This window comes from Cetorhinus maximus, chromosome 5 (genome assembly GCF_964194155.1).
Source record: "Cetorhinus maximus chromosome 5, sCetMax3.hap1.1, whole genome shotgun sequence".
In the NCBI taxonomy this organism is placed as follows: Eukaryota; Metazoa; Chordata; class Chondrichthyes; order Lamniformes; family Cetorhinidae; genus Cetorhinus; species Cetorhinus maximus.
The window spans coordinates 165,731,756-165,755,335 of record NC_135883.1 but is presented as its reverse complement, the minus strand read 5'-3'; the positions used below and the strand labels follow the sequence as shown (position 1 = coordinate 165,755,335).

At 49.8% G+C, this 23,580-nt stretch overlaps 1 protein-coding gene across 2 annotated transcripts in view; it reads left to right on the top strand.

The window, feature by feature from the left end:
• Positions 1 to 11,124: 11,124 nt before the first annotated feature.
• Positions 11,125 to 23,580, top strand: part of mia3 (MIA SH3 domain ER export factor 3) — a 126,960-nt gene continuing 114,504 nt past the window's right edge. For both annotated transcript variants that reach the window (XM_078542772.1, XM_078542771.1), the window contains exons 1-3: positions 11,125 to 11,265; positions 15,770 to 15,903; positions 19,336 to 19,422. In XM_078542772.1, coding sequence (XP_078398898.1) covers positions 11,145 to 11,265; positions 15,770 to 15,903; positions 19,336 to 19,422 — 342 coding nt within the window. In that variant the 5' untranslated portion in view covers positions 11,125 to 11,144. The remainder of the gene's footprint in view (positions 11,266 to 15,769; positions 15,904 to 19,335; positions 19,423 to 23,580) is intronic.

Here is a 23,580-nt window from a genome sequence, read left to right as displayed (position 1 = left end):
TATATTTGGATAATTGAAGTCCTCCCTTATGATTACTCTATAATTCCTGCGCCTCTCTGCAATTTCTTTGAAAATTTGTTTCTTCACATTCCTTCCATTAGTTGGTGGTCTATGTACTACACTGATCAATATTAATGCACCTTTTTCATTCCTTACCTCGAGCCAGAGAGATTCTGTCCTTGACCCCTCTGGAACATCCTCTTTCTCCAGTACTGTAATGCCACCTTTAATCAATATTGCTATGCCCGTTCCACTTTTCTTCTTTTCCTGTCTCTCATAAACACCTTGTACCCAGGAATAGTTAATGCCCAGTCCTGCCCTTCATTGAGCTAGGTCTCTGTTATAGCAATAATATCATAATTCCATTTGTCAACCTGTGCCTGCAGTTCACCAATCTTACTAATCAAGCTTCGTATATTCACATACATGCACATGAACACTGATTTCAGCTTTTTTACTTTCCCCCTTACTGACCCCGTCTAATGACTTACTATTGATGACTCTAATTCTATCTACCTTGATACTAATCTCTGATATATCCTCGTTATGAGTTGATACTTCTAATTCCCACTGCCAGTTTTTCTCCTCTGCACTCTGGATTTCCCCTCAGGTTCCCATTCCCCTGCCAACCGAGTTTAAATCCTCCCCAACAGCACTTGCAAATCTCCCTGAGAGGACATTAGTCCCAGTCTTGTTAAGGTGTAACCCATCCTCCTTGTACAGGTCCCACCTGCCCCAGAACTGGTCCTCAGAAATCTAAAGCCCTTCCTCCTACTCCATTTCTCCAGCCACATGTTGAACTGTTCAATATTCCTATTCTTATCCTCACTAGCACTGGCACTGGGAATAATCCTGAGATGACTGCTCTTGAGGCCCTGCCTTTTAATTCCCCATCTAACTCCCTGAAATCTGCTTTCAGAGCCTCATCCCTTTTCCTACCTATGTCATTGGTCCCAATGTGGGCCACGACCTCTGGCTGCTTACCCTGCCCCAAAAGAATATCCTGCAGCCGCTCTGTGACATCCTTGACCCTGGCACTAGGGAGGCAACATACCATCCAGGACTCTCATCTACAGCCGCAGAAATGCCTGTCTGCTCCCCTAACAAAGGAATCCCCTAATACTATAGCACTTCCACTGTTCCTTCTCCCCTCTTGTGCAGCTGAGCCACCTGCGGTGCCACGAACTTGGCTGTTGCTACAGTCCTCTGAGGAACCATCTCACTCACCAGTATCCAAAATGGAAAAGCGGTTAGAGAGCGAGAGAGCCTCAGGGAATTCCTGCACTACCTGCCTGTTTCTCTTAGATACTCTGGCGATCACCCATTCCCTCTCTGCCCGTGTACTTCTAGCTGTGGTGTGACCACCTCTCAAAATGTGCTATCCACAATATCCTCAGCCTTGCGGTTGCGGCACAGTGACTCGAGCCGCTGCTCGAGTTCCACAACTCGAGCTCAAGTTTCTGCAGGTGTAGTCATCAAGGGCACTTTGTGTCTGCACGACTACCCACATTCCACATGGCTGAGCTGCACTGACGGACCTTAAGCTTTATATAAAGCGCTTACTACTGTATTTATTTGCTAATTTATTTTAAATGTTTCCTTAATTAATTTAGAATAACTGCTATGTATACTACAAACTACTCTGCTTATTAAATGCTAGTACCACCCACAAATACAACTAAAAGTTTTCTGTTTCTTAATTTGTCTTATCTTAAATATATCCCCATTCCTTCACTGTCGCTGGGTCAAAATCCTGCAACTCACTCCCTGACAGCACATGGACTGCAGCGGTTCAAGAAGGCAGCTTGCCCACCACCTTCTCAAGGGCAACTAGGGATGGGCAATAAATGCTGGCCCAGCCAGCGAAGCCCACCTCCCGTGAATGAATCAAACAAAATTACACAGGTATGTGGTTTAGGACTCGCGCTATTTTCACATTCCCGACTGTCTCTCCTCTCACTGTTTTCACACCCTTGAATGCCTCTCCCCTCGCACTGTTTTCAATCTCCCGACTGCCTCTCCTCTCGCATGGGAGAAAGGAATATAAATTTTTGCTGAAAGGGTTACATGAAGTAGGGTGGGAGGAAGCTCATGTGGAGCATTACACCAGCACAGATCTGTTGGGTTGAAGGGCCTGATTCTGTGCTGAAAAGATTTTGGAAGGTACTCCCTCAGGTTAATGCCTATCGAAGGGAAATATACATTTTAAACGTTAACTTTCTGCTTTGCTCTCATAGACTCAGACTCGTAGACGTCTACAGCACAGAAAGAGGCCATTCGGCCCATCGTGTCCACGCCGGTCAACAAAGATCTGTCTACACTAATCCCATTTTCCAGCGCTTGCCCCATAGCCCTGGAGACTATGGCAACACGAGTGAATATCTAAATACTTCTTAAATGTTACGAGAGTTTCTGACTCAATCACCTTTTCAGGCAGTGAGTTCCAGACTCCCACCACCCTCTGGGTGAAAATATTCTCCTCAACTCCCCTCTTAGCCTTCTACCTCTTACCTTAAATCTATAACTCCTGTTTATTGACCCCTCTACTAATGGAAAAAGTGCCTTCCTATCCACCTTATCCATGCCTCTCATAATCTTATACGCCTCTATCAGGTCCCTTCTCAACCTTCGCTGCTCCAAGGAAAACAACTCCAGTCTATTCAATCTTTCCTCATAGCTCAGACCCTCCAGCCCAGACAGCATCCTGGTAAATCTCCTCTGCACCTTCTCCAGTGCAATCACATCCTTCCTATAATGTGGTGACCAGAACTGCACACAGTACTCCAGTTGTGACCTAACCAGCGTTTTATACAGTTCCAGCATAAGCCCCCTGCTCTTGTATTCTACGCCTCGGCTAATAAAGGCAAGTATCCCATATGCCTTCTTAACCACCTTAGCTACCTGCCCTGCTACCTTCAGGGATCTATGTATATGCAAGCCAAGGTCCCTCTGATCTTCAGTACTTCCTAGGGTCCTAACATTCATACTGTAATCCCTTGCCTTGTTAGCCCTCCCCGAGTGCATTCCTTCAGACTTTTCCAGGTTGAATTCCATTTGCCACTGCTCTGCCCACCTGACCAGTCCATTGATATCCTCCTGTAGTTTATGGCTATCCTCCTCACTACTTACCACCTGAGCAATTTTCGTGCCATCTGCGAACTTCTTGATCATAGCCCCTACATTTAAGTCCAAATCATTCATGTACACCGCAAACAGCAAGGGCTCCAGCACCCTTTGCATGGCTCATTCCTCCAGCAGCCAATGCAGTTACCCCCTCAGATCATGGGGTGCAGGGCTAGAGAGCAGGATCCTCATCCAATCCATTGTCTGCTCTATTGTTCAATCAGATCATGACTGGTCTGTACCTCAACTCTATTCAGCTGCTTTAGCTCCATGGCCTTGATATCCTTACCCAACAACAACCTTTTGATATCAGACTTGTCAGTTCCAATTGACACAGTACTGACAGCCTTTTAGGGGGTGAGTTCCAGATTTCATAGAATCACAGCACAGACAGGAGTCAATTTGGCCCATCAAGTCTGTGCCAGCTCTTTCAAAAAGCATTCCAGTTAGTCCCACTTCCCCACTCTTTTCCCATATCTTGGCAATATTTTCTCCTATTCTCTTTTGAAGGCTACTATTTGGTATCCACCACCCTATTAGGCGATACATTCCAAATCCTAGCCACTTGTTGCTTTTGCTTTTTCTAACTTTTTCACTCTGTAGGAATTGGTTCTTACTCTACTATGCATCACAGAGTCTGCAGCTCGGTCTCCAGCTCAATGACTCTGAGCCGAAGCTCCTCGAGCTGCACTTACTGCAGATGTGCTGGCCCTGGATCACATAGCCATCTAGAAGCTCCCACATTCCGCAGCTGTGATACATCACCTGTCCTGCCATCCTCAATGTGTTTTAATTCACTTTTTAATTTTCTTTTGTTAATATATTTTGTTAACCTTATCACCAGTTCCTGTACTATTTTAAACCTTAGCAATAGAATAGACCTTAACCACTTACCAGATACTCAGCAAATAGCTAGCTTCTTGCCCTGTAGTAGAGTAAGAACAGGGTGAAAAACTTAGAAAAAGCAAAGGAACAGCTCCTTCCCCTCCTCACCTAACTCCCAGGTATACGCTCAGTTCCACTGAAGACCCCTGAATTTATAAACCAAACCGCAGCTACAGAAACTAGATTAAACCAGTTAGCTAATTAACCACTCAGTTCTCTCAGCAGAGTGTGTTTACCCTGCCTAAGACTGGAAGAAACATACTTTTAGGTTAAGAAACTTAGGGAATGAAGCTGGGCAAGTGGTAGAGGTATCAGTGGGAGAGCATTTTGCAGATAGCGATCATAATTCCATTAGATTCAAGGCTGTTATAGAAAAGGACAAGGATGAGCCAGAAATCAGAGTTCCATTGGGGGAAGGCCGATTTTAATAAGATCAGATATGATTTGGCCAGAGTGGACTGGGAGCAGCTACTTTTAGGTAAATCTGCGTCAGAGCAGTGGGACTCATTCAGGAAGGAAATAGGGAGAGTACAGGGCCAATTATATTCCAATAAAGATAAAGGGTGAGACTAACAAATCCAGGGAACCCTGGGTGTCAAGGGATATACACGATTGGATAAAGAGAAAAAGGGAGGCTAATGGCAGATACCAAGGGCTCAAAACAGCAGAAGCCCTAGAGGAGTATAGAATGTGTAGAGGGGAACTTAAAAAGGAAATTAGGAGAGCAAAAGGGGCATGAAAAAACATTGGCAGGTAAAATAAAGGAAAATCCAAAGTTATTTTACAAGTACATTAAGAGTAAGAGGATATATAGGGAAAGAGTAGGGCCCATTAAGGACCATAATGGTAATTTGTGTGTGGAGCCGGAAGACATAATTGGGGTTCTAAATGAATACTTTGTGTCGGTGTTCACAAGTGAGAGGAACAACGTGGGTAACGAGATCAGGCATAGGATGTGATATAATTAAAGAAATTAGCATAGAAAGGGAGGAGGTTCTAAGTGGTCTGGCAGGCTTAAAAGTAGATAAATCTCCAGTCCCGGATGAAATGTATCCCAGGCTGTTGAGTGAGGCAAGGGAGGAGATAGCAGGGGTGCTGGCAATAATTTTCAATACCTCTCTGGCCACAGGAGAGGTGCCAGAGGACTGGAGGACAGCTAATGTGGTACCGTTATTCAAGAAGGGAGGAAGGGATAAACCAGGAAACTACAGGCCAGTCAGCGGGGAAACTATTGGAAGCAATTCTGAGGGACAGAATTTATCTACACTTGGAGAGGCAGGGATTAATCAAGGACAGTCAGCATGGTTTTGTTAAGGGGAGGTCATGGCTGACCAATTTGATTGAATTTTTCAAAGAGGTGATCAAGGTGTAGATGAGGGCAATGCATTTGGCATAGTCTACTTGGACTTCAGCAAGGCTTTTGATAAGGTCCTGCATGGGAGACTGATAATGAAGTTAAGAGCCCGTGGGATCCAAGACAATTTGACAAATTAGATCCAGAATTGGCTGAGTGGAAGGAAGCAGAGGGTGATGGTCGAGGGGTGTTTTTGTGATTGGATGCCTGTGTCTAGTGAGGTTCCACAGGGATCGGTGTTGGGTCCCTTGCTATTTGTGATATAAATAAACAATTTAGACTTGAATGTAGGAGGGTTGATCAGTAAGTTCGCGGATGACATGAAAATTGGTGGGGTGGTAAATAGTGAGGAGGATAGCCTTAGATTACAGGAGATATAGACGGGCTGGTCAGATGGGTTGATCAGTGGCAAATGGAATTTAATCTGGATAAGTGTGAGGTGATGCACTTGGGCAGGATAAACAAGGCACGGGAAAACACGATGAATGGTAGGACCCTGGGAAGTTCCGAGGATCAGATGGACCTTGGTGTGGATGTCCACCAGTCCCTTATGGTAGTGGGACAGATAGATAAGGTAGTTAAGAAGGCAAATAGGATACTTGCTTTTATTAGCCGAGGCATAGAGGGAGGGGGGTATGAGACAGAGGGCCATCCGTGACACCCGTATCGGAACCACTGCTGCCCACCACCACCCCCCAACCCACCCCAGGCAGTCTGTGTGGGGCGTGGGCCCAGGGCGGGGTGGAGGGCAAAAGGCCGAGGAGAATGTGCGATCCACTGGTGTATTTACCCGTCTGTGTTTTCTCCCTCCCTCCCGCCCTATCCACACACCCCTGCCCCCCCGCCGCCGCACCAGACCCCAGGGAGGTTATGCTGAAACTGTATAAAACGCTGGTTAGGCCACAGCTAGAGTATTGCGTGCAGTTCTGGAATCTGCATTATAGTAAGGATGTGATTGCACTAGAGAGAGTGCAGAGGAGATTTAGCAGGATGTTGCCTGGGCTGGAGAGTTTTAGTTATGAGGAGAGATTGGATAGACTGGGGTTATTTTCCCTGGAGCAGAGGAGATCGAGGGGGAACATGACTGAGGCGTATAAAATTATGAGGTGCATAATTGAGGTTAGACAGGAAGGAACTTTTCCCCTTGGTGGAGGGATCAGTAACCTGGGGGCAGGAGGTTTAGAGGGAATGTGAGGAAGAATTTTTTCACCCAGAGGGTGGTGGGAATCTGGGACTCACTGCCTGAAAGGGTGGTAGAGACAGAAACCCACATAACATTTAAGAGGTATTTGGATGTGCACTTCCGATGCCATGGCACACAAGGCTATGGACCTAGTGCTGGAAAATGGGATTAGAATAGTTAAGTACTTGTTTGACCAGCGCAGACTGAATGGGCCGAAGGGCCTTTTTCTGTGCTGGAGACCTCTATGACTCTACTCTACCTACTTACACAGAACTTTCCAGTTACTGCTAATTACAGACATCCACTGATCACTTCTGGCTAAAGATGTTTGCAAACTCTTCAGCCTTATCTTTTCCTCTTATGAGCTGGGCTCTGTCATCATTGAGGAGGGCCAATTCCCAGGCCACAAGATTACAGATTGTAGTGGAATACAATTCTGGTGCAACTAATGGCTGCAGTCGCTCGCGGATGTTCAGTTTTGAGCTGTTAGATCTATTAAGGATCTATTCTGTCCAGCACAGCGGTAGTGCCACATAACATGATAGGGGCGGTAAGGGTGGGTTGGTGGGTGGGTGGAGGGGAGGGAAGGGGGGTGAGGTGGGGAGAGGGGTGGGGAGGGGAGTTCTCCTACTCTCTATTTTACATTTTTACGGAGTGTTGGAACGTTTGGATGAGAATTCAACATTGTTCAAATGCCCCCTTCATCTACAATTTTATGATTTGTCCCATGTTTCGCCATTATTTGCATTAGAAGCATAGTAAAGACCAACATTCATTAACAGTATGCATCAGGGTATGAGCTGAATGCAATATTATCTATAAATCCAGTTGGTGAAATACTCCAAAGAGAAAATGCTGGAAACACTCAGCCGGTTACGCAGCATCAGAAGTGAGAACAGACAAGTTCAAATTTTCAGATACAGTTGAGGTTATAATGGATTTTTTCACATTTCCAGCAACTGCAGTTTCTTGGTTCTCAGTTTACACTGAATTACTATCCCCAACACTTCACCTCCCCTCCACAACAGTGTGCCATTATCTCCCCCCCCACCACCCCCGGTTGCCCTGGTAATCCTCCTTCCACCACCCATCCTAGTCGCCCTGGTAACCTTCCACCCCTACCCTACCCACGATGCCCGGTTACCCCAGTGACCATCCAGCCCCCTGTAGCCCTGGTAACCCTCCCCCTTCCTCCTGTTGCCCTGGCACCCATACCATACCCCACCCACGCCGAGGTTGCCCCAGTAATCCTTGCCCACCCACTGTACCAGTTGCCCTGGTAACCCTCCCCCCTCCCCATTACCCTGCCCCCTCGCTCCTCTTCCCCCCTCCCCTCCCCTCCCTCCCTGCTCTTCCCGTCCCTACCCTCTCCTCTTCTCCCCCTCCCGTGCACTTCCCAACCTCTCCCCCTCCCCATCCCTCCCCTCACCCCTCTCCATCCATCCCCTCGCCCTCCTTCCCCTCCCCATCCCTCCCCTCCTTCCCCTCCCCATCCCTCCCCTCACTCTCCTTCTGCTCCCATCACCTTCCTTCTCCTCCCCCCTACACGCCCTTCCCCTCCCCCACACCCCCTTTCCCTCCACGTCTTTCCCCATCCCCTCTCCTCCCCATCCCCCCTCCCCCACCATCCCCCTTCCCCATCCTCCCCTCCCAAACCCCCTTCCCGCTCCATCCTTGCCCATCCCTACCCCCATCCTTCCCCTCCACATCCTCCCCACCCCCTCCCCATCCTCCCTCATCCCCCCTCCACATCGTCCCCCATTGCCCCTCCCCCATTCACCCTCTCCCAATCCCCCTCCCCCTCTCCCACCGCGATCCATCCCATTCCCACCTTTCCCCCTACCCATGCGCCCCATTGCCCCTCCCCCATATCCCCCTCCACACCCTTCATCTGTCACCCCCCGCCCCCAGCCTCCCACACCCACCCCATCCTCCCCCATCCCCGCTCCACCATTCTTCCCCACCCCCCCATCCTCCATCCCTCCCATCCCCACATCCTCCATCCCTTCTCCCCCCATTCTCCATCCCCTGTCCCCATCCCCATATTCTCCCACCCCCCTCCCCATCTTCTTTCCTCCATCCCTCCCCATCTTCCTTCCTCCATCCCTCCCCATCCCCCTCCTCCATCCCTCCCCATCCCCCTTCCTCCATCCCTCCCCATCCCCCTTCCTCCATCCCTCCCCATTTCCGCTCCTCCATCTCTCTCCATCCCCCTTCCTCCATCCCTCCCCATCCCCCTTCCTCCATCCCTCCCCATCCCCCCTCCTCCATCCCTCCCCATCTCTGCTCCTCCATCTCTCTCCATCCCCCCATCCTCCACCCCTCCATCCCCACCCCCTCTCCCCCATCCTCCATCCACCCTCCCTCCTCCCATTCCCCATCTCCCCCCTCTCCTCCACATCCCCCCTCCCCCATCATCCCCTTCCCCAAACCTCCATCCCTCACCACTCCATCCTTGCCCATCCTCCCCTCCCGTATCCATCCCTCACTCCCACTCATCCCCATCCCTCATCCCCACTCATCCCCAATCCCCTGCCCCATCCCCCCTCCCTCACCCCCACCCTCCCTCCTCCCCTCATTCCCCCCTCCCTGTCACCTTCCTCCCCATCCCTCCTCCCCTCCCCTCACTCCCCCTCCCCTCCCCCCCATCCCCCTCCCCTCATCCGGCCATTCCCGGTCCCCTACCCCCCTCTGCCCATTCACCATCCCCTTCCCCCTCCCTCATTCCCACCTCCCCCTCCCTCCTCCCTCATCCCCCGTCCCTCCTCCCCCATTCCCCCTCCCCATTCCCCCCTCCCTCATTCCCCCTCCCCCATTCCCTCATCCCCCTGCCCCCATCCCCCCTCCGCCCATTCCCCCTCCTCACCCCCTTCCCCCTCCCTCATCCCCACCCCCCAACCCCCTCCCCATCCCCTCATTCCCCCTCCCCATCCCCCCTCCCTCCCTCCCTCATTGGCCCCTTTCCTCCCCATCCCTCCTCCCCTCCCCTCCCCCCATCCCCCTCCCCTCCTCCGGCCGTTCCCGCTCCCCTACCCCTCTGCCCATTCACCCTCCCCTTTCCTCATCCCCACCTCCCCCTCCCTCATCCCCACCTCCCCCTCCCTCATCCCCCTCCCTCATTCCCCCTCCCCATTCCCCCCTCATTCCCCCTCCCCATTCCCCCCTCCCTCATTCACCCCTCCCTCATTCCCCCTCATTGCCACCTCCCTCCCCACCCCCCTCCCTCCCTCATTGTCCCCTCCCCCCTCCCCATCCATCCCCCTCCCTCCCCATCCATCCCCCCTCCCTCCCCATCCTTCTCCCCCTCCCTCCCTCCCCATCCCTCCCTCCTCCCTTCCCATCCCTCTCCCCATCCCCCCTCCCTCCCCTCATCCCCCCTCCTCCCTCCCCTCACACCCCCTCCTCCCTCCCCTCACACCCCCTTCATCCCCCCTCTTCCTCCCCCTCCCTCATCCCCATCTCCCCCCCTCCCCCATCCCACCTCCCACCGTCCCCATCCCTCCTCCCCATCCCCCCGTCCCCATCCCCCATTCCCCCTCCCCCATTCCCCCTCCCCCCGTCCACATCCCCCCTCCCCCATCCCCCCCGTCCACATCCCCCCTCCCCACCCCCCCTCCCGTCCCCACCCCGCCCTGTCCCCATCCCCATCCCCACCCCCCCCGTCCCCATCCCCACCCCCCGTCCCCATCCCCACCCCACCCCCCGTCCCCATCCCCACCCCACCCCCCGTCCCCATCCCCCCGTCCCCGTCCTCCCGTCCCCCCCCGTCCCCGTCCCCATCCCCCCCGTCCCCATCCCCCCCCGTCCCCATCCCCCCCCGTCCCCATCCCCCCCCGTCCCCATCCCCCCCGTCCCCATCCCCCCCCCCGTCCCCATCCCCCCCCCGTCCCCATCCCCCCCCGTCCCCATCCCCCCCCGTCCCCATCCCCCCCCCGTCCCCATCCCCCCCCCCGTCCCCATCCCCCCCCCCGTCCCCATCCCCCCCCCCGTCCCCATCCCCTCATTCCCCCTCCCCATCCCTCCCCCGTCCCCATCTCCCCTCCCCTCATTCCCATCTCCCCTCCCCATCCCCTCATTCCCCCCTCCCCATCCCCTCATTCCCCCCTCCCCATCCCCTCATTCCCCCCTCCCCATCGCCTCATTCCCCCCTCCCCATCCCCTCATTCCCCCCTCCCCATCGCCTCATTCCCCCCTCCCCATCCCCTCATTCCCCCCTCCCCATCCCCTCATTCCCCCCTCCCCATCCCCTCATTCCCCCCTCCCCATCCCCTCATTCCCCCCTCCCCATCCCCTCATTCCCCCCTCCCCATCCCCCCTTCCCATTCCCCCTCCCCCTCCATTCCCCTCCCCACCCCTCATTGCCCCCCTCCCCATCCCCCCAACCCCCATCTCCATCCCCCCAACCCCCATCCCCCCCCACCTCCCCAACCCCCCCCACCTCCCCAACCCCCATCCTCATCCCCCCCACAATCTCCATCCCCCATCCCCCTCCCCGGTTGCCCTGGTAACCCTCCCTGGCGCCCCCAGCTCTGCTGGGCTGCTGCTGCTGACGTGTCGCTCCGCCCAGTGCGCCTGCGCCGGCAGCTTCTCGTACTCAACATGGCTGCAATGCTGAACCCGATGTGTCTGTCAGTGTTACTGATCACAGTCATCAGCTGTAAAGAGGCACAACAGAAACTCTTCTCCAACTTCAAACGGTGCCTGGATGAGGAATGTAGCAGTAAGTAACAGCCACTCATTGGGCTTTTTCAACAGATTTTATAAAGTTCATGCATCATTGGTGCTGGGAGGCGGAGGGAAAAGATTCAATTACGTACAATTGGTGACCAGTTGGCAACTCAGCAATAATCTGTTCATTAATTTGAAATTTATTATAACATTTTTCTTTTCCAAAAGCGTGGGAAGCTTTGAGCAACATCAAGGAGCCGAATTTGGGGACATTTTTATCATTAATTGGAATATATAAGGGGTGTGGCAATCTATTCCAAACATAGTAAACTTTTATTCCCTCTTTGCTAGTTGTTTCAAATATCAGAACTCTCCTTCCTTTGGTTGTAATTTTCTTGCAAAACTATACTGGAATCAGAATGCTAGTATAGCTTATTCCCAATTAGGACGTGCCACAGTTCTAAATAAAGACTTGTCTTATAAGACTGTCCAGTTCAGGAGAGGGGAAAAATGAGCAAATTTTCATCCTCTCCATCCTTCAACATGGAGGAAAGGACTTTTCATGTTGAGTGAAATATCCTACACATTGTACCCCCTTTTCTAGCTCTGTTTTAGTTTAATTCCTCCACATTTCTGTTGTAGGGAAAGTTGTTTTTTTTGTTCCCCTTGATGAACAAAATTGATGTGATTTCATTTTGTCACAGAGTAACCTATTCTTGTTTTTATATATAAAATAACAAAAGATTGTGATGTCTGTGATTGTGGCACAAGCTGGAAGATTGCTACTTGGAGAGACCAGTCTGTTATTTCTACTGCCCTTAACGTTTAACTCAGAGTTGATATTTCTTTTGCCAGTCATAAGACTTTTTTGGTGACCTTGGCTTCCTGCCATGTATATGTTTGTTAGTTCCAACATTGGTGCCAACCTTGGCCTGAGCCCCAAATTATTGCTGATCTTTCTGGCAGTTTCCTCTGCTTTGCAAGATGGCTCACCAGCTCTAACTCTTTCTGCTCATTCTAATTCTACATTTTACTTTATGTCCTGAGTTGAAATACTACATTAACTTTATATAGATTGTAGGTGAGAACATAGGAACACAGGAGCAGGAGTCGGCCATTCAGTGCAATCATGGCTGATCATCCACTTCAATGCCTTTTTCCCACACTGTCCCCATATCCCTTTATGTCATTGGTATTTAGAAATCGGTCAATCTCTGCTTTAAACATACACAATGGCTGAGCTTCCACGGTCCTGTGGGATAGAGAATTCCAAAGATTCATAACCCGCTGAGTAAAAGAATTTCTCATCATCTCAGCCCTAAGTGGATTCCCCCTTATTTTGAAATTGTGTCCCCTGGTTGTAGACTACCCAATCAGGGAAAACATCTTACCTACACCTACACTGTCTATCCCTTTAAATATTTTGTAGGTTTCAATGAGATCACCTCTCATTCTTCAAAACTCTGGAGAATACAGGCCCAGTTTCCCCAATCTCTCTTCATCGGACAGTCCCGCCATCCCCAGAACAAGTCTGGTGAATCTTCGCTGCACTCCCTCTATGGCAGTAATATACTTCCTAAGGTAAGGGGACCAAAACTGTGCACATTACTTCAGGTGCGGTCTAACCAAGGTTCTATACGATTGAAAGAAGACTTCGCTACTCCTGTACTCAAATCCTCTTGCAATAAAGGTTAACAAACCATTAGCCTTCCTAAATGTTTGCTGCACCTGCATGTCAGCCTTCAGTGACATATTGACGAAGACACCCAGGTCCCTTTGTACATCTACACGTTCTAATCTCTTACCCTTTAAGAAATACTTTGCACATCCATTCCTCCTACCAAAGTGGATAATCTCTCATGTTTCCACATAATATTCCATTTGCTATGTTCTTGCCAACTCACTAAGTCTGTCCAAATCCTCTTGAAGCCATTTTGCATCTTCCTCACAACACACATTCCCACTTAGCTTTGTGTCATCCGCAAACTTGGAAATATTATATTTGGTCCCCACATCCAAATCATTAATATATAATGTGGACACTTGTGGAATACTGTGCACACTTTTGGGAACCTCATGTTCAAAATAATATTGATGCATTAGGGTTCAGGAAAGTGCAAAATTAATTTGGGGACTTGGCATTGAAGTTATGTAAAGAAACTCATTCAGCAGAGACATATCTGGTGTGGACATAAACAGACATTGTAGTGGGATTTAGAGGGCACAGGGTTAAAACCAGCATCCGTGGAAAAAACTGGGGAAATTTTAGAACTCGAGACTGTGGGTGTGATTTCATAGAGCTCTTTAAATGATGAAGAGATGGGACAGAGTAGATAGAACAGCCTGTTAACAGTGATTGAGGGGTCTAGAAGAAGGGAACGTATCAGATGAAATGCGAGAGATTGAGGTCAGAGTTTGTGATTGAAGCAGGACCATGTAAATCAATAAGAATAACTTATAAGTGATTGAAGGAGAGGTGAATAAGAGTTATGAGAACAGGACAGGGATTTAGAATTGTTCTTTATTAAAGATGCAGCAATTAAATGTAAACCTAAATGAATGGGAAAGGACAGTCTGTAAGGGGGGTTGCAGGAGGGGGAGACGGTGTGCGTGAGGGAGAGTTGGAGGGGAGGGAGAGGGTGCGCGGGAGGGAGACGGTGTGCGTGAGGGAGAGTTGGAGGGGAGGGAGAGGGTGCGCGGGAGGGAGAGGGTGCGCGGGAGGGAGAGGGTGCGTGGGAGGGAGAGGGTGCGCGGGAGGGAGAGGGTGCGCGGGAGGGAGAGGGTGAGAGATGGAGGGGGGAGGAGGGAGAGGGTTGGAGGGGGGAGGAGGGAGAGGGTTGGGGGAGTGGAGGAGGGAGAGGGTTGGGGGAGTGGAGGAGGGAGAGGGTTGGGGGAGTGGAGGAGGGAGAGGGTTGGGGGAGTGGAGGAGGGAGAGGGTTGGGGGAGTGGAGGAGGGAGAGGGTTGGGGGAGTGGAGGAGGGAGAGGGTTGGGGGAGTGGAGGAGGGAGAGGGTTGGGGGAGTGGAGGAGGGAGAGGGTTGGGGGAGTGGAGGAGGGAGAGGGTTGGGGGAGTGGAGGAGGGAGAGGGTTGGGGGAGTGGAGGAGGGAGAGGGTTGGGGGAGTGGAGGAGGGAGAGGGTTGGGGGAGTGGAGGAGGGAGAGGGTTGGGGGAGTGGAGGAGGGAGAGGGTTGGGGGAGTGGAGGAGGGAGAGGGTTGGGGGAGTGGAGGAGGGAGAGGGTTGGGGGAGTGGAGGAGGGAGAGGGTTGGGGGAGTGGAGGAGGGAGAGGGTTGGGGGAGTGGAGGAGGGAGAGGGTTGGGGGAGTGGAGGAGGGAGAGGGTTGGGGGAGTGGAGGAGGGAGAGGGTTGGGGGAGTGGAGGAGGGAGAGGGTTGGGGGAGTGGAGGAGGGAGAGGGTTGGGGGAGTGGAGGAGGGAGAGGGTTGGGGGAGTGGAGGAGGGAGAGGGTTGGGGGAGTGGAGGAGGGAGAGGGTTGGGGGAGTGGAGGAGGGAGAGGGTTGGGGGAGTGGAGGAGGGAGAGGGTTGGGGGAGTGGAGGAGGGAGAGGGTTGGGGAGTGGAGGAGGAGGGAGAGGGTTGGGGGAGTGGAGGGGGAGGGAGAGGGTTGGGGGAGTGGAGGGAGAGGGTGGAGACGGGGTGGGGGAGGAGGAGGGAGAGGGTTGGGGGGGAGGAAGAGGGAGAGGGTTGGGGGGGAGGAAGAGGGAGAGGGTTGGGGGGGAGGAGGGAGAGGGTGGAGATGGGGTGGGGGAGGAGGAGGGAGAGAGTTGGGGGGGAGGAAGAGGGAGAGGGTTGGGGGGGAGGAGCAGGGAGAGGGTTGGGGGGGAGGAGGGAGAGGGTGGAGACGGGGTGGGGGGAGAGGGTGGAGACGGTGCGCGGGGGGGGGGAGGGAGAGGGTGGAGACGGTGCGCGGGGGGAGGAGGGAGAGGGTGGAGACGGTGCGCGGGGGGGGAGGAGGGAGAGGGTGGAGACGGTGCGCGGGGGGGAGGAGGGAGAGGGTGGAGACGGTGCGCGGGGGGGGAGAGGTGGAGGGGAGGGAGAGGGTGCGCGGGAGGGGGGAGGGGGGAGGGAGAGGGTGCGCGGGAGGGGGAGTGGGGGAGGGAGAGGGTGCGCGGGAGGGGGGAGGGAGAGGGTGCGCGGGAGGAGGGAGGGAGGGAGAGGGTGCGCGGGAGAGGGGGAGGGAGAGGGTGCGCGGGAGGGAGAGGGTGGAGGGGAAGGAGAGGGTACGCGGGAGGGAGAGGGCGCGCAAGAAGGAGAGTTGGAGAGGAGGGAGAGGGCGCGCGGGAAGGAGAGTTGGAGAGGAGGGAGAGGGCGCGCGGGAGGGAGACGGAGACGGTGCGTGTGAGGGGGAATTGGAGGGGAGGGAGACGGCGCGCGGGGAGGGAGACGGCGCGCGGGGAGGGAGACGGCGCGCGGGGAGGGAGCGGGCGCGCGGGCGGGGGAATTGGAGGGGAGGGAGACGGTACGTGTGAGGGAGATGTGTGAAGGTGGGCTGATGTGTGGGAGCTCAGTGCTAACCATCTCTTTGATGTCTTGTATCTTTCAGTGCTGATGTGTCGAGGTAAAGCTGTGCAGGATTTCACAGGTCCCGACTGCCGCTTTCTGAAGTTTAAAAAGGGTGAAACAATTTATGTATATTATAAATTAGCAGGAGAAAGGAATAATCTTTGGGCTGCAAGTGTGAGTAGCATTTTATTTCTTTGCATATTACCCCAATGATTCTTTAAATGGGCTTGGATCTTTCAGAAGTCAAATCAAATTTCTATTAAATAATCGACGCTCATTCTGAATCAGCAATTTGTGGGTTCAGGCCTGAGTCCAGGACTTGAGAACTATACCTTGGAGATACCGGAGTTGAGTCATGAGGATGTGTTGTATCATTAGCTGCAGAAGCCTTTAAACTAATGCGAAGTACTGTCTGCCTGCTGCGGCAGGTGTTGACATAAGAATTGCTAGGAGAAGACCGACCAAGATCCATTTTGTTCATCTTCTAACATCCTGGAAGTTGCAATATAAAATGATAATGGAGTTGTTGTCTAATCAGGGCATTGATGATAATGCTGTTTGCAAAGGAGTAGGGAGTGCGCTGACGAGTGACTCGTTCAATACCAATCACAGCCTGTAGTGTAAATATCTCCACGTGTTACATCCTTGTTGGGAGTTAGCAGACAGGAACTATAAGTTCTGTACTTGTTTAACCAGCTTATCACTGAGAATGAAAGAAGAGAGGAGAAAAAGAGCTGTAGCAATCCTGACGAAAAAGCAGCAAGTGTCGAATGGAGAAATTCTTATGGCCCAGTAACACGTTCTGTGGAATGACTTGCTTGTATTTCTGTGCACCCCTTTTACAGTACAGATCAGATTGTTATCCACGTTATCACAGTGTTACCGCGTGGGCCTGCCTGGCATGCTCGCTGTTACCACTTTATCCAGTGGGTCACTGAACCACACAGACCAGGAAAGTCTCAGGTTCACTGACCTGGCCTCTGTTTAGCTGATCTCCAGAATAGTGACCACACTGACTTTGCAATTAGCTTCCATCTGGTTTAAAGGAGGTGAAATTTGACAGGATTTTTGTTCCTGATCGCTATCCAATAAACCTGTCTGTGACCTTTGGGTGCACCCAAGGCTGGTCTCTCTGTGCAATCCCTCTGTGAAGTTGAGTAAAATACAGGCACTCACTGATTGTCTTTGAGAGAAGTAATGGTGTCTATGGAACTCAATTGCAATATTTTTAATTTGTCACATGGTGTTTCACAGAGGCTAGAAAATGGTTCTGTATCTAGAGAGGTGTTTAGGAGAGGGGAGGAAGCATGCTGAAAAGTGCTTTTATTTAAAAACTACAAAACAGGCCAATAATTTTAGGTTTAAGGTTCCAGAGACCAGTGGCTGAGAGGTTCCTGGATTGTGCAGTTGTGCACAATGTCCTGTTTCCATGAGTAACCTGTGCCTCACAGAGATGCTTCTCTTTTTACCTTTTGTCAGGAGACATTCCTTTGTGACCATCCATTGATTACAAGCAAGCTAAATCCCACCTATTTCTGGTACTCCCACATGTTCCAGGCAGGGGGTCACTGGGTAGTGATCAGGAGCAGGAACTCAAACTGGTTTCTATTTTTTAAAAAAGGCGGACTTGTATTCTTCCCTCCCAACCCAGGGGAGGGGACCAGAGGGCTATTGTGGTATTTCAAGTGCCAAGATTAGGTTACTTGACCAGAGTGCCTCAACTACACCTTGCCTTACCGCTCTCATTATCGGGATGGTGAGGGAGTGGTTTTAAAACGCTTCTGCTTCACTGATTCTCAGTTTTGATTTTGATTCTGATTCTAATCTTCTAATTCTCTGAACCTATGTCCAGTGAAGAAAGCAAAATACTGCAGATGTTGGAAACCTGAAATGAAAACAGAAAATGCTGGAAAAACTCAGGTCTGGCAGCATCTGTGGATAGAGAAATAGAATTAATGTTTTGAGTCCGTACTTTAGCTCTGAAGAAGAGTCATACAGACTTGCAATGTTAACTCTGCTTCTCTCTCCATAGATGCTATCAAAGGTAACGGGGAGAAGGTGGAAGAATGGGGTTGAGAAACTTATCAGCCATGATTGAATGGCGGAGCAGACTCGATGGGCCGAATGGCCTAATTTCTGCTCCTATGTCTTATGGTCTTATGCTGCCAGACCTGCTGAGTTTTTATAGCACTTTCTGTTTTTATTTCTGGTTTTAGTCTGGTGAAGGATCCTGGATAGAACCACCCATGTGACTGGGCATTTAGGATGGATTACAAACAGTTGAATGTGTAATCTAATCTGGGACAGTAAGTGTTCACAGGAGCTGTAAACAGTCAATAAAGTGAGGGCGCCTCAGATAGGTGGACTGTTGGTGCAGCTTAATATAGGTTTATTGCCCATGATATCGCTAAATATTAACTAGCAGAGCGATAAGGGATGTGCTTATCTTTGAGTGACAGACATGTTTACTTTGTGAAGTTTCTAGGACACTACACTGAGTATTGTACCATTTCACAGCAAGGAGATGTTGGAATTCATGGTTTCAGAGTCAATTAATTCTTTACCGTTTTGACTTTTAAGTTCTAAAATTAGTTGAAGTGATAACCCTTATTGGTGACGGAGATTATATTTTATTCCCTGTGAGTAGGACTGGACACATGCTAATGCCTGAGCAGCAGCATTAAAGTGCTTTACCATTAGACTTGTTTGGACTTCTATACAGTTGTGTCCCAGTACCGTCAGATCAGTTGATACACAGTGTAATATCTCTCTAATCTCTTTGCCCTGGGAATCCCTTCTTGTACTTTGTTTACACAGCAAAGCCTATGGAGACCAATTTAACCCAATCATTACCTCACTATCGTTTGAACAGCCACGTTACGAAAGGTGTCATTTATCCATCTGCCTGCCCAAACCAGCTCAGACTCTCAAGATCTCTGACTTCCCAGACCCGGTCTCCTATCAGCTGATAAACATTTCCAATGCCAACCTTGACTAAAGGGAGGAAAATCCTGGTGGACTTGGTACTTGGCTATTTTGACTGGACCTTTAAGATTCAGCTAAAAGTTTATCGTTTAGTTCTAATGCAGCAGCCTGTTTGGCTTCACGCTCTGCTAGATTTCTCCAGAAGCTTATCTTTTTACAATTTGGTCAACGAGGCTCCAATCACAATGTCCCATCAAATCACCCCTCAGCTGCTTTTCATAAGCAGGAATAAATAAATCTTCAGTTTAAAATTCAGAAGAGCAATGAAATTGAAGTACACAGTCAGCCATAGTATTTAAAATAGTTTTTGTTAATTAGCAAGACAACCCAAAGTAGAGATTTTGCAGGATTCTTACACAGGGGAGCCCCTGCTAATTAAAGTTTTAAAGAAAAAAATTATTTTGATAGTGTGGGTGGGTGAAGATGTGTGGAGTTTTTTTATTGTTGTTTTGCTTTTGCATCTGTCTTTTTAATACCTATATTGAAAGGGGGACTTGCTCTTTGGCCTCAGTTTTGTTCTGCTCTCCTGAAGATGCTGACCCTCTTTATGTTAACCAGGTAACCTATTTACCTCCTTTATATCTGCAACATTCCTTGATCTCCAAATTCTTTCTCTCACAGGTGGGGAGTCAGTTTGGATATTTCCCCAAAGACCTTATTGAAATAAATCTAATATACTCAACTGCCGAAGTGGAACTGCCTGTTGAGGTAGGTGTGCGTTTTGAGTCATTTGTGTATGTGTGTGTGTGTGTATCAATATGAAAGGACCAACATCACCTAATGGCATAGTCAATTCTCTAAACCTTAGGTTTCAAAATTGGTTCTTTGGGGCTATCCCAGGATATTCCACCAAGTGATCAGATTGCTGTTTTTCTGCATCTGTTGAGTTATTGGCTCATTTTTTTTGTCACTGAATACTAATAAATCATACTTCCTGCAGTGGAAGCACAGTGTTTCTTTGTGAAGCTGACTGTGTCTTTTAGGAGTTATCATTGAGGCTTCTGGGAGTGTGTCAGTGTTTACAGGGAAACCCTTGCATGTGTGTCAGTATTTACATGGAGTCCCTAGGAGTGTGAAGGTGGAGGGGCCAAGAGCGCAGATGGTGAGGGTGGTCCTGCCAGTGTGCCTGTTTTTGCGGCGGTTGTATTTGGGAGTTTTTCAAAAATTCATTCTTGGGATGTGAGCGTCACTGCCAAGGTCAGCATTTATTGCCTGCCCATCCCTAATTGCCCTTAGAAGATGGTGATGAACCACCTTTTTGAACTGTTGCAATCTGTCGCGGAAATCGGAGTGAACACTCAGACCCAGGAGGTTTGTCTCGGAAGCCTTTATTAATCGTGATATCACGGAGAGCCCAGTAGCATACAAGGTAGCTAGCTGACACTCTGAGGAAGCATCAGAGCACACACATATTTATAGTAGAGGTTGTACATATCAAAGAGCTTGAAGGTGATAAGATTGTCTAACTTTCAATGATCAATTACATTGAGAATCATTGTCACACAATTAGTCTATTCTAAGTTTATGACTGTACAGGATATTGGGGGAAGCTCACGTAGTAATAAAAAGTGAGACAGAGAATAGCTAACCATGCTTGACCTTATCTTTAGTGCTAGGGGGTGTACACTCTAGAGAACAGATGACCATTGCTTGATCCTGTCTCCTTGTGTTGGGGACAGACATCCCAGCCCCGTCTCAAGGACTCCAGGAAGCCTGCCCATGACACTCCCCTTTCTCCCCTCCTGCTCAATTAGCTGGCAGCTGCAGGTGTACCTGCTAGAACAAAAGAGGGAACTGTGCTGTAGTATTCCACTATGGTGCTAACTGTTTAACCCTTAGTTGACCTGTAGATGTATTTTATTCTTCCACAATCCCTCTTTATTAATCTTTCAGATTAATACCAATGAGGAATAGTATCTTCATCATCATAAGGGGGCTCATAACCATAAGGGAAAGGCCGATCCCTGGCAGGGTAAACCTTTTCTCTCCACCAGTGGGTTTCGCTGGGGCCAGTGCGCATCAATTGAGGGACAACTGGAGCTCCTCCTAATCCAGTAGAGACACTGTCAATAACCTGGGAACAGCAAATCTGCAAAGCAATACATGCACAAAACCCTATAACACATGCTACGACCAACCCAATTAAAACGTATAGCAACCAACTTCCCCAACCGGAGAACCAACCTAGTATTACAGACCACCAAGAATCTTTTTTATAAAAATTACTCAAAACTTCCGTTTCAATACATATTACAAGTTCGATCACTTGGTAACAGCTGCTATATTGTTGCCGGACAATGTCTTTTACAGTGAGTGGCGTGGACCCAGTCTTCCTTCCCTTTAATCTTCAGGGCCGTTCGAGTTGTTAGCAGCAAAAGGTAGGGTCCTTTCCACCCTCTCATGCAATTCAGCTGCTGTTTTGCATAGAGGAAAATGAGTACAAATCCAACATTTAGTCTGATTAACTTGCGAGGCTACGGCCTGCATTCGTTGAACCGCAGAATTGGTATTCCATGCTCCCGCAAGGACCACGCAGGACAGGATCCAAATCAGAGTCAGCATTCCGATGGCTCAGTTAAAGTTCTTGCACAAGCACTTCCGTCCGAAGTCAGCGTCCGCTTGACGTGCGATGCGTGGATCCACAAGGGCGTCCTTCAACCTTTACGGCAATATGGGTGGTGAGCAGGACTTGGAAAGGCCCTTCCCATCGAGGTTCCAAACAGTTCTTTCTCCTGAAGGTCTTTACTAGGACTAGGTCCCCGGGCTGGTATTGATGGCAGTCTTCAATGGTGGGCTTTTTCTGAGCTTCTACTACCTGTATATGCAAGCTCTTGAGAGAATTAGTGAGCACTATACAGTATGTAATCATTCCCTCATCCATAGCGTGGATGTCCATTTCCCTAGCAGACAAGGGTGGGGTCACTGGGAGGCGCATAGGACATCCCATTACAACTTCATAAGGAGAGAGGGAGGTGGTACGGTTAGGGTGAGAGTGCATAGCCATGAGCGCCAAGGGTAGAGCTTCAGGCCATTTCAAACCAGTTTCTTCACATAATTTAGTTTGTTTTTCAGAATACCATTTTGTCTTTCCACCGCCCCAGTAGACTGGGAGTGGTATGGGCAGGAAAGGTGATGGTTGCATTGTAAGGCCTTCGACAGTTCCTTTATCACTTTAGCAGTAAAATGAACAACAATTTTACAACAACAACAGCATCATTTCGTCGGGTGGGATACGCCTCCACCCATCGCGAGAACAAACATACTAGAACTAAAACATAATTATATTCCATACATTTAGGCATTTGTATAAAGTCCATTTGTAGGTGTACAAATGGGCCCCATGGCTGGGGTCCCGTACCAGCAGTCACTGTGGGCGTCTTGCCTGGATTACGTCATTGACATAGGTATGACAGGTATTACTAATACAATGCCTATTAGCATATTACTATTCACTATACATTCAACGTTCATTCTACATACATGTGTTAAACCCCCGAGCTAGCAACCGGTCAAGTCATGATTCTTGCGTCGTGAGAGATTCAATAGATGCTCATTAGTTACCCATGAAGGGACTACCCCTTCTTTAGTCTGTCTTAAATTTTCTCCTGCTTGTTCCAGTGCCCAAGATCCATAGGGGTTGCAAACATCATTTCTGCTCGCTTTGTCTGAAATATTTTTTCCTATTTCAATTAATTTATTAAATGACTTTCGAGCACGGTAGCCAGACTTTGGATTAACCAATGATGACCCTATATTGAATATTGTAGCGGCATCATTTATCAGGCTGCGCTTAACGCGGTTCCCTCCCAAGCTTAATCGCATCTCACCATTGAACTGAACTGCTTAAGTCATCAACTGGCGCGTCAGAGCCGTATAGAGTGCTTGGGTATGGGTTGAGTACCATTGGGGCAGGATGACACTGGATACATTCAAGACTATGGGTACCAGCTCATGGTGTACATTATCATACAAAACTTCTGATTAACCAGTACCAAACCATTCCTTGGTCCTGGATGCATAGTCGGACAAGATGGATCAGTCGGTGTGGTTTGAGGGGCTTCAATTATCGCTACTCAGACTGTGAAAGTAGAGGTGGGAGGTGGCTGGGTAGTGGCTCTTTTGGGCGGACCTCCCATGCTCGATCTGAAGCAACCCTTACTACAATTTGAAAGCAGTTGTTCCCCTACTGTTACATTTATCATTCCCCGTTGCGTGTCGCATTCGGCACTGTCCATGCTGTACCAAAGTTCCTCCTGCGGTGCGGGATGAGCATTGATGATCCCCGACCTTGTTCCCAGTACTGATAGGCCCACGACCAGGATCGTAGGTCTGTGGAGACATTAACATCGGCTCCCGTTCTCTGGGTTACCGCTTGGTCAATTGTCATGTATCTTTAACTGTGTGTAATGCCTTCATTTACTTCCCGTTCTCATATCTACAAGTGCGCATGTATCACCTCCATAATTACTTGGTATGGTCCATTGTTGCTCTTTGGATTTGCCTGTTTCCATATCCTTAATCACCTGTCGGTCTCTGACTTCCTCTCTCCACTCTTGCCTACTTAATTCCCTTACATTGTCCTGTATTTTCCTTTCTGTGGCCCTACATCTCCTACTATAATACCTTCAGGTAATTGCATGGCCCTTCCTGTTATCATTTCAAATGGGGTGAACCTGTCGGTACTGCTTGGGGTAGCCCACAGCGCATTAGAATATTGGGCTGTTCCCTGTCTCTTGATTGATGTTTTTTTTTAAGTTCAGTTCATCCTTTCCACCATTCCTGGACCCTGGGGGTGGTAAGGAATATGGAATTTCTGTTTAATCTCCATAAGATTACACACTTCTTTAATGTCTCTCCCTGTGAAAT